This window comes from Neopsephotus bourkii, unplaced genomic scaffold (genome assembly GCF_033783945.1).
Source record: "Neopsephotus bourkii isolate Nb327-2 ecotype Australia unplaced genomic scaffold, CSIRO-AGI_Nbou_v1 NB_1763, whole genome shotgun sequence".
Lineage (NCBI taxonomy): Eukaryota > Metazoa > Chordata > Aves > Psittaciformes > Psittacidae > Neopsephotus > Neopsephotus bourkii.
Genome location: NW_026902237.1, coordinates 916,859 through 927,656, shown reverse-complemented (window position 1 = coordinate 927,656; position 10,798 = coordinate 916,859). Strand labels below are relative to the sequence as shown.

The window sequence follows — 10,798 nt, the reverse complement described above, 5'->3', positions numbered from 1 at the left end:
AGTTCCAAAGCATCACTGTTGAAACTGTTAGCTGCTTTCCTCTGAGGTTTCACCAGCACTGCCGAGCAGAGCCTGTAATGTGGTTTCCAGAGGGCTGAGCGCAAGGCAGAAGGGATCCATGCAGCAGAACATGTTCTCTCCCTCTTCCCTTCCGGAGAACAAAACTTTACTATCCACCATAAGGCACCACATCTTTCGCATCAGACTACAGCAAGACTGGGGAGCGGACATGTTAGGAAACCAGGGTAATCCCCTCCTTGTTCCTGACTTTTTTCCTGGCATCGTCCCAGGAGGGGAGGGGTAAGGGAGTTAACAACATTACAAAGAGAACAGGCGTCTCCAAGCTAAAGATCTTCCAGCCTTACAAACTCCTTTACCTTAGAAGGCAAAACCTCCAAAAATCCACACTTTTAAACATACATAGAGGCTGACTAATTATACAAACCTCTGCCAAGTAGTACCACGACTGGAGAGCTCATGCTTTACTAAAATGTTTTAACAGTTAGGTTGAAAAAAGAATTAACCAAAATATGCTTAAAGCTGAAAGAATAATTATTCTATTTTTAAAAGGAAAAAGCCACCAAAAAAAAACCCAAAACCCTCAACAAACCAAAACAACCAAACAAGCCCTAAACTTGATGGCAGTACAAAGCAAAATTTCAAGTATGTCTACAGACCTGGCAATTCAGTGCCCAAGAAGAAAACATCATATGTTATGGAAGGCCATATATATTTATTAAATGGATATGCTCTGTGATATGCGCACATTCTGTTGTCATCAGCAAGTACACATTTAGTATTTCAACATGATAGAAACACCCAATTTTGAGGCACATTATTTCAGCAAATGAAAAAAAAAAAAAAACAAAGCAGAGAAAAAGGACTGAATACAATTTGGGTAATATAAACCCAATTAATCTCTAGTATCCAAGGAGGATTATAGAGGAAAGACATTCAAGAGGTGGGAGAGGCAAGTATCCCAGACCTATTCAGAAGGAGATAAAAGACCACCCCACAGTACATTAAGATACTTCCCGAAAAAGCAAGTCATTCCTTGGCTTTGCTCCAACCTCCATGAATCGCTGCCTGCAGAATAACCATACTTGATCTTCTCAGATTTTGTTAAAGGGGCACTGACCTTCATGCCAGCATTAACGCAGAGCAACTGGACTGTCCAGCTGGGAACAGCTTACCAGAACTCAGGCCGTGTACGGTGCAGCTCATATGGTCATTCATCCATTTTAGATACATAGAGTTACCATCACTACGTAACCACTCCCTTTGGGAAACAGCGACAAAAAAAAGGCACAAAACCCCCTCTCTTGCACATGCACAGATTTATGTGTCTAGTAAGGCAGCTCTGGAAGTAATTCAGAAAAATAAGATAAGAATTTCAGACATTAAAAATATAATTTAATGGAACAAACATAAATCATACCAAAAAGTTTAAGTCACTTTCAGTTAATACATTTGCATTTATTTTAGAATATACTCTACATCTGAGTAAAAAAGTATTAAATAAGCTCCAGCACATGTACAACCGTGTGACCCGCCATCCATCCCGCCACAGAGGGATGCTCCTCAGCCCACCTGGTTCCCTCCCGGATAGCAGAAGCAATTTTAGGCCAGTTTTGTCATATTCATCGGCTTGCACCCGAGCCTCCTATCCGCCAGCTACGCCACTGCCTCGTACATGTACGGGTGCGGCCTCCCCTCCCGGAAAGGAGCGGCACCCGCTCGCCCCAGACCGTACAATAAAAAACAAGGACGTGTGGGGGGGGGTAATTAATAAACTAGTACTGATTAATTTACATCTCTCTCTCTGGCTTGTGCGTTGGTAGAAAACCGGCTGCAGTCCTGGGAAGCGTCAGCCCGGGGGCACCACCCGCTACGGCCCCGGCGGCAGCAGCATCAGCGGCGCCGGGTAGCGATGTACCGGTGCCGGTGGTCCGGTCGCCGCCTTCCCCCGCTCCCCGCCGGCACTCACTGCCCCCAGTTGCTGAAGCCGATCTCCTGCTTGTATCTGTTGGTGAGGACGTTGGCCTTGCGGGTGAGCTTGGAGAGGACCGAGTGGAGTCCGCTGAGGTGGTAGTGGAACTGCTGCTCCAGGTCCTCCTCCCCCTCGCCCTCCTCGGCGGGCCCGCCACCGCCCAGCTTGTCCTTCTTGCGGGCCGCCTCCTCGCCGGCCGGCGGCTGCACCACGCCCCACTCGATGTCGTTGCGGATGGATTTGAGCAGCATGTAATGGCTGTACATGTCCCTGCGGGAGAAGTAGGCGCCGGGGTCTCCGGTGGGCAGGGCGGCCTCCCGCTGCGGGCAGACGGCGCCCGCCGCGTCCAACTCCTCCAGCAGCAGCGGCACGTCGCGCAGCAGGCTGGGCACCATCACCGTCTGGTCCATGTTGTTGACGGCGCCGATGAAGCGGTTCATGGCGTTGAAGAGGGAGTACTTCTGGCTGTACGAGTCGCAAATCTGCATCATGAAGGCGGTCGAGCCGGAGGACGAGCGAGACGAGGCCAGGCCAGGCAGCTCGGACCGCGGGGCTCCTCCAGCGGCGACCTCCTCCTCGCTACCGGCACCGGCCGCCCTCCTCCGCTGGCTCGGGTTGACTCGGCAGCTGCTGGCGAGCAGAGATCTGCTGGGAGGCGGGAGCGACAGGCGCCAGGGTTAGGGGCTGCTTTTCCTCCGTTCTTCCCTCCCTCCTGGCCCGTCTCCTCCCGCCAGTGCCCTCTCCGCCTCCTTCCTCGGCCCTCTCTCCGTTTCCCGGCTTCCCCTCCCTGTCCCTTATCCTCGCCCCCCAAACCCCGACAGCCTCCCGGTGCGCCCGGTGCAGCCGCGGCGCTCGCTGCTGCCGCTTTCCCCGTGCAGAAAGAGTGAAAACGCAAAAAACACCCCCAAATCCACAGCTCCTGCCGGAGCCACGCGTGCCGTGTGCTGGGGCCGGCTAAAGGGAAAGCACACCGGCAGCACGCCGGTAATCAGGAACTTGAGCAGGCCCCGGGCGAAAAAGCACCGATTGGCGGCGGAAAAAAAGGTGGGGGCACCCACCGTGGTCCGGAGCCGGTCTCTGCCGCGCCGTCAGTTCGCTGCCGCCCGTGGCTGTGCTCCCATCCCCAGCTCCGTATTTATAGCGTCCATCTTAAAACAAGGTGTTCCCCAGTGCCACCCCCTGTGCCGCCACCATAGATAAAGGCGGTGGCCGCGCCGTCTCCGCCCCTCGCCCCGCAGCGGGGGAGGGAGGGGGCCGGGACTGGCCGGGCTGGCGGCACAGCACTACATAACCTATCCCACACCAACCCTCCCCGCCGGCATCCCTTGCTGCGGCGGCAGCCCCCTCGTCCCCACCACAAGAGCGGGGACCGGTAATCTCCTTCGTTACAGGGCGCCGGCAGCGAAGGGCACGGTGCCGAGACCGACAAATGCTTCATCACCGCCCCATCTCACACCTCCCCCCCCCACGTTAGCCCCTCCACGGCCGGGTGGAAGGCGGGGCCACGGCGGACCGGGCAGGGAGGGCGGGAGCGGAGGGGGAAACAAGAAGGGGAGTGATTGACAGGGCAGGCGGCGGGGACACGCGGGCCCCGCGTGCCGCTCGCGTTCGCCCAGCCCTCCCATTGGCCGCTGGGAGCACGGCGAGCGTGACGGCCGCACCGCCCACACTCCCCGCTTCGCGTGCACCCAGCGGCAGTTGAGGCGGCGGAGAGGGTGCCTGGTGGTGCTCGGCCAGCAGCACACCGACCGGCGGCGACGGCGGCTCCTCCGCGGCCCTCCCGTGCTGTTCCGTGCCGCGCCGTGCCGTGCCGTGCCAGCCCTCCTCGGGCGGCCTTTGTGTGCGGGCCACGGCTGCTGAGGGTCTCCTGGCAGAGGCCGCCGGGCGGCCGGCATCACCCCACAGCCTCACCTCCGGGCCCAACCAATCGGCGGGTCGGGCTCCACCGCCCCCTGCCAATCAGCGAGCTTGGGCAGCAGCCAATCGGAAAGAACAAGCTACTTCCCACGCAGCTCAGCCCGCCGGCTCGCGCGGCCCTGGTAACAGGCGAGCTGGCGGGGAGAGTCGCCGTGGGTCACGTGGGGCTGGGGGGGGGGGAGTGCGCTCGTTGCCGTGGCAACGGATCAACCAACAGGCGGAGGCGGGTGGCCGGGGTCTGCGCGGTGCCAGGGGGTGGAGCCCGCGGCCGCGGCCTGTAGGGCGCTGCGAGGCGTGGGGCCGCGGTGTTAGCGCTGCAGCGAGGCGAGGCCTGGGCTGTTAGGGGAAGTGTGCTCAGCCTGCGCTTCTCCAATGCGTGCCCGCGATTTGGCCTGCCGTGCCTCCCGGGCTGGCTGGCGGTGCGCTCCCGCCGCCTGTCTATCTGCTCCCCGGCTGCTGCAGCCTCCTGAGGCCCGACCACAGCCCGAAGGGAGGAGTAGGCCTGTTCCCTGAGCACTGAGATACAAACCGGCGGCGTGAGCGAGGGGATCGCGACCGGGCGCTCTCCGTAGGCAGCGCGGGCGCTGCCAGTGCTTGTGGTGAAGCAGTAGCAAGAGATACGGGCTGCTAAAAAGTTATCATCTGTTCGCAGAGAATTAACAATGGGGAAAAAAAATAATCATCTCACCAGGCCAGAAAATTGGCCACAACACATATTTGTGTCTTTATATAGTCATAGTGTGTCATTAATAAACCATTAACAATTTTGCTGCCTTTAGTTGAAATACAGTGTGTGCTGAACATTCAATAAATTGGAAAAAGACATAAATCTTGAGGAACAAGAAGAATTGGTTCATTATCCAATTTTCCTGTCCAGATTTAAAAAAAAAGAAAAAAAGAAAAAAAAACCCAAACAAATGAAAGCGGAAGACTTTACCTGTGATTACAACGTACTGTTGGGGGAGGAGAAGAACGTGACAGAAATAAAGCAGCCTGGAGCTGCAGCCTGGAGACGTGGGAAGCATGTGGCTGTAGCAAAAGCACTGGATGAGGAAGCGTTTGTGTCTTCAATGTGATGATACTACACAAGTTATGACCTGAGCATAAAGTAATTTCACCCTCATCTGCGCTCATCCCAAAATGTCCTTTCGTACGGTCTGCTCCCACCTCTGACTGTGAATGTTAACCTCATTTCAGTGCAGCGCTAATGCAGCACTGGAGCCTGTGCTGGCATGTGTCTGAGCCATTAGGCTGGGGGGGATCATGCTCGAGTCAAACTTCACAGCATAAGGCAATCATCTTTTATTTTTTTTTTTACTTCCTTATGTTCTGATCGATTTTGATATGCAGTGTAAATGTCTCTGGTATGTATAATGTATATCATTAACACAAGCCTGAGTAGGTTTGATTGCTCTTTGGTTGGAACGAAATAAAGGAGCATGTATTTCGAACACGAATGGTGTGGAATTGCAATGGCTGGGCACACAAGAGAAAAAGAACAACACTTTTCCTTCTCCCCCTCCTCTTAAGAAAAGGTGATCCCATTTGAGGCACAAACTTTTATGTGCAAGCAGCATTTGTTTAAAATATTTCCTCTTGAGAATGATCTGGTTATCGTGGCCTTGCAGTGCCTGGAAGTAGAATCAGCTGGAAACCCCTTATCTCGGGTCCTGAGCAATAAGGAAGCATGCATATTTGCTATCTGCCAGGCCAGGAAGGGGTAAACGTTCACCTTCACCCAGCACAGGGTCCTGGATAAGGAAACCAAAATGATGGAAGTCCTCATCTAGCGCCTCAACGGATGGAGTGCTACTGACTATGAGCCCAGCAGTGTGGGGGTAAAAATGACTTTCCACTTGAATAGATTTGGTGCTGCTACTCAGGAAAGGAGGAGTCACATATATGTTACTATATTAGCTAAACCCCTTTCATTTTCCCTGAAATGAATGAGGGCTGGTGGTGTTCAGCACTTTCTGGATGAAGGCCTTCTTTCTGTGGCTGACTCCTGAAGAGTATCAGGGGTGAACTATCGCTGTTACTATTTATCTGCTGCCGTTACAGAGCTATTACTAATATTAGCTAGTTAATTTAGATATACATCAGTATTAAGTTGCAGTATCACTAAGGCTGGTGCTACAAAGGCTCGCTGTAGAAACAATACTGCTGGTGGCCCGTCTCCTCCTGCGACATCAGCAGCTGCTCAGTATTTTCCAAGAAAAGACAGATGATTCTGTCAGCTCGTGTGGGTTTGCATACCATCTGCAAGGCCTATCTAAATTCTCTCTTCGGTGGCAACAGGATAACAAACCGCCTTTGTTAACAGTTTTCCCAGGACACATGCTGGCACAAAATAGGTGCCACTGGCACATTGCAGACCAGCGATGGCTACACTTTGGCGGTTAGAAAGTTGCTCTGCTGCACAGTGTTTGCAAAATAAGATGAGATATTGTGTGGGCGAAAAGTGATAAATATGTGCAAATATTTAGTGTTGCATTCCGCAGCCTGGGAACACCATTTGGGCCGGCCTTGTAAGAGCAACATCTCTTGGGAATTTCACTTCCTCTTTTAATTTGTTGTTGATGTGACATGGCAGATTAGAGTTCAGCCTTGGAAACTGAGAGTTCTTTCCTTCTATTCCTATCTGACATACATTTTTCTTCAAACTTGTGAACTGCTTCCATCATTTTGGGTGGCAGTACAGATGCATGCATTTAACACTTCTCTCTTCTTCTTTCTCTTTCTGAAACTGAGTCCAGTTGTACCAAACGCTGAACCAAGGAAACCCGTCATTTCTCATCCAGAAGGAATGTTATGTGAATTTATCGTCTTAATTGATGCCTCTTCATAAGTTTCATGTAATCAGCCCTTGTAGCTTAACTTGCTAATGAACAGGCTAAGTGGAAATCTAATACGTTAAAGGAATGCAGACTAATTTGTCAGAGTCCTGCTGAGACCTGCAGTATATGTTTTACAAAGATTTACTCATCTCTCTTCTATCTTTCATTTAGCTGCCTTTTATTCCTCTTTATATTGGTCTTCTGTGAGAGGGGTGATTCTCCAAAGTGGAGAGAATCCCCTGGGAAGGCGTGCAGAGGGATCAGGAAGATGATTGGAGAAGGGGGCAGGGATCGTAAATCCCCTTTCCCTCTGGCACACATGCAGATCTGAGCGAGACCACACACTGGCAGCAGCAGCACAACCAGAGTGCTGCAGCGGCATGCCTTGGTGCAGAGCAGCAGTGTTTTGTGTGTATGGTGAAAGCATGGGAGTCCAACAGGGTCTTTGCTGGGAGCAGGAGCAGGGAGCAGTGCTGAGCAGGGAGGTGACCGCCTCAAGAGGTTCCTATGAAGCCTCTCTGAGTCTCTGGGCTCTGCAGGTTGCACTCAAGTCTCTCCAGGCCTGCAAAGCCCTCACTTCCGTAGCAACATTCCTGGAAATCATTGCAAGTTCAGCTTCAATCTGTTCACCAGGCCCTGGGATCCCTTCCAAGAGGTGCTCAGCTAACACCAGGAGGTCAAAACAGGCTGACCCCCCCACCCAAATAGGGGCCGATGGGATAAATACTGCCACAACATTGTTCACATGGTATGTCTGTAGCATCCCTCTTCCCTACCTTTTGGCAGCCTCATTCGTCTCCCCTGGAATCTGGTTGGAGCAGGCACTGTGCAGTGCCTGGGACAACAGCGGCCCTTTTCAAATGACTCCTTAGTGCTGCCATAATAAGCCTGATAAATAAAACATAGCTTGCAGACACGGATTTACTGGAGAGGGCTAAGGGGGCTGTAGCTCCCTCATTAGTATCTCCCGGTGCAGCATGTGTGCTCCTCATTAGGTGGCACAGTGGCGGTTGTCTAGTCATCCATGATGAGGCTGCAGCCACTCTGAGGATGTGCCGGGGATCCCAGGGATTTTTTTTTTTCCTCCTGTGTTAGTAATAGGAATTTACAAGGTGGGGGGGGGGGCCCCCCCAAGACTTTGAATATGAAGAGGATGAAAGAGAAAGACGGACTGAATCCGATTTTCTCTCCCCCTTGCATCTCTGTAAGTCATCAGCTATTGCAGAGAAGAGTGAGTAGAATCAAGACCTTTGCACTGCAAAAACTCTTATTTTGGGGAGCTTTGTATTGCTTCAGTCTAAAATGCTGCTTGTAAACTTCCAGGCAAAGTTTAAACTTCATCCTCTCCCATTTTCCTTCTTTTGTTCAAGGGAAAAGAATCAATTTGGCCAATTTCAAGTACCTCAGAGCAGGAGACTCAGGAATCTGGGTTAATCTGCACAGAGTTTGTGGAGGTTTGATCCAGCTTGTCTTTCTGGCCATCATTTAAATCCCTCCTTCTTCCCGCATACAAGCTTGCAACTGCATCATCGTAGTAACCCTGTGACCGAGAGGCATGAGTGTCTCCTCCGAGACTGTAATCTCACTCTAAACAGCTCTCTGGTGGGTGCTCCTGAGTGGTGATACATCATGCAATTTTCTCCTTTAGAAGCTCTCTGTGTCATCTCCACTGTGATCCCTGCCCTGCCTGGCCGGTGCTGGTGAGCCAGAGCCCTGGGCTGGTCTCGGAGCAGGTTCCTGGCGCAGCACTATGTGGCTGGGGCACATGTGGGGTCATGAACACCCTTAGCAGAATCTGCCCCTTCCTCTTTGGGGCAGAAAATAATACCTGTTAGGATGGCAGGAGACTTTACTTGCATAGCAAAATAATCCTCAGTAAACTCGTGACTTTCTGTAACTGTATTTAATATGCAGATAGCCAAATGAATGCCACCATGATATATTTTTATGGATAAATATTATATATTAAGCCCTGATTTATATATTTGAGCATAATACCTGGGGCTCTGAGGAGAGCCTTTAATCTCAGTCAGCAAGGCAGCATGCATGCTAAAGCACTGAGTAAATCTGCACAGGAGCGGTGAGCTGAGCACAGCATATATCAGAGTTCTTCCACCTGATAAAATTAAATACACAGGACCACCTTTCTATGACATTACTGGTTTGATACGCTGGGCTGACATCAAGAAATACTGACCTGCTCTGCCCACTCTGACCAAAATCTGCAGTGTTCTGCTGCTTCTCTGCTCCCTATCCCAACATGTGGGAAGGGTGCCACCTAAGCCTCCTGGAAGAAGGTCCTGCTTGAAGGAAGGTCTCTGTCTGTGACTTGCTTCTTCTCTTCCCTTTGCCCCACTGCACCTTGCTTCCCTGTGACTGTCGGGGTGCAGTCGGGGGGGTGTCCATGCCCTATTTCCCCATCGTCAGCATGTGTAGTAAGATGAGCATCATCTCAGCATGGGGTTCTGCATTTACTAATCTCACCAGCTCAACTGTTTTTATCTGAATCTCCCTTCTGAACTGATAAATCTAAATTGCACATTTTCTAAACCGCTTAGCTTAGGGGTAAATCTTGCAGGTATCCTCAGATGACTAGCTCGTGTCTTCTGCACCTGTCTAGCACCATCTACTGTAGCTTTTTTATACTGTTTTCCTTTCCCTTTCCGATCTGCAGGCTTACGATTCCTTCGGGAGCTGCCTTCATCCAGAAGAATTTGTGGAAGAACGGGAACTCTGGTTTTGTCTGAAAGGCCTGGAGCTGGCATGATGGTGGAACAAATACAGTACAAGTTCATCCTATAGATAATATTTCCTCTTGTTAAACCAGTGACCTGATTTTCAGTGCTTAGCTTGCTGTTGAGCTCTCAGTGCTCAGAAAGAAAAGAAGATGGAGCAGAACAAAGGTGGCCCACCTTCACTGGAGCTTTCCATGGTAGCTGGTGGAGCAGGAATTGGGGACATGATAGGATGAGGGGCTGGAACAGAGCTTTTTGTGGGGAGGCGAGGGCCTGCATGGGAACAAATCTTCTGGTTGCTGCCAGAAGGTGCCAAGGGGGAGACATTAGTTACGATTTCTACCATCTGTTGGGGAGTTATGGGGTGGGTACTAGAAGCAGCAGGGTTTTCCCGTGGAAGTCCTACCTCTTCTTGTTATATTCAGTATTAAAAGGGGAGCTACTCTGAAAGAAATCCCACTTTCCCCAGCTCGGCAGTTCAGAGTTGACATGGAGGCGTTATGTGTCCTTATTATATGCACTCCTATTAGAATGTGGGTTTGGCTGGCAGATGTTGCATGGTTAAAGATGAACTATAACAACCAAAAATAGAATGAGAGCTTTCTGACTGCTGTGACTATTATGGATTTGTATGATTAATATTTAGTTGCTTTACTGAAGCACCAAAAGCTGGAAGACAAAATTAGAAGAAAGTTATGCTTAGGATTGCATATGGCTTTTTTGTTTTAATAATAAATCTGTTCATAATGAGAATTTCTGTAGGTGAAAGACTGACATAAAAATACTGCCAGTCTTTTCCAGGGCTGTAAAACATGAAACAAGGTACATCGTACTTTTTTATTATAGATATTGAAACTCGAATTATCTGTTTGATACTAACTTGTTCCAATGGCAAGTAACATCTTCTTCCACAGGCCCTGTGAGAACTGGAAATGAGGTAGATTTGGCAGCTTAGGCTATGATGTTCTGTGGCAAATCTGCAAATCGAAAGACCACTGGGTTTTGTCCTGGCTTTGTTTCTTGTTGAAGTTCTGAAAAGAGCTAAATTAAATCCATGCTCCAGCCATATGTGTAATTTTGTTCTACTGCAATAGCTTATAGCTGTCAGTGAATTTCTCCATACTCCCAGCATTGTGTAAGGGATGATACAAGCACCTGAAGATTACTCTCTCCAGTAGTACCATGCGTTTGAAAGCTTGAAATTATTACAACAGCATTTTTTCATTTACATGGCTGGAGAGAATCTGGTTTTGCAGTAAAATTGTATTTCAAAGCAGATTTCTGTGTCCGTCATTATTGGTGGTTTACAAGATTCCTCA

General features: G+C 50.4%; 1 protein-coding gene and 1 long non-coding RNA gene across 3 annotated transcripts; one reads left to right on the top strand and one right to left on the bottom strand.

The window, feature by feature from the left end:
• Positions 1-713: 713 nt before the first annotated feature.
• Positions 714-3,238, bottom strand: MID1IP1 (MID1 interacting protein 1). Of its 2 annotated transcripts, none has more exons than XM_061378045.1 (2): positions 3,049-3,238; positions 714-2,638 (listed from the first exon to the last, which is right to left on the bottom strand). In XM_061378045.1, the coding sequence occupies exon 2, from the start codon at positions 2,479-2,481 to the stop codon at positions 1,984-1,986; it is 498 nt and encodes a 165-aa protein (XP_061234029.1). In that variant the 5' UTR covers positions 2,482-2,638; positions 3,049-3,238; the 3' UTR covers positions 714-1,983. The 2 variants fall into 2 exon arrangements, with proteins under 2 accessions (XP_061234029.1, XP_061234028.1); XM_061378044.1 differs by having other exon boundaries at positions 714-2,635; positions 3,049-3,237.
• Positions 3,239-4,365: 1,127 nt separating this feature from the next.
• LOC133225553 (uncharacterized) lies at positions 4,366-5,358 on the top strand. Its single transcript, XR_009729189.1, has 2 exons — positions 4,366-4,541; positions 4,807-5,358. It is a non-coding gene; the product is annotated as an uncharacterized LOC133225553 (long non-coding RNA).
• Positions 5,359-10,798: the final 5,440 nt, after the last annotated feature.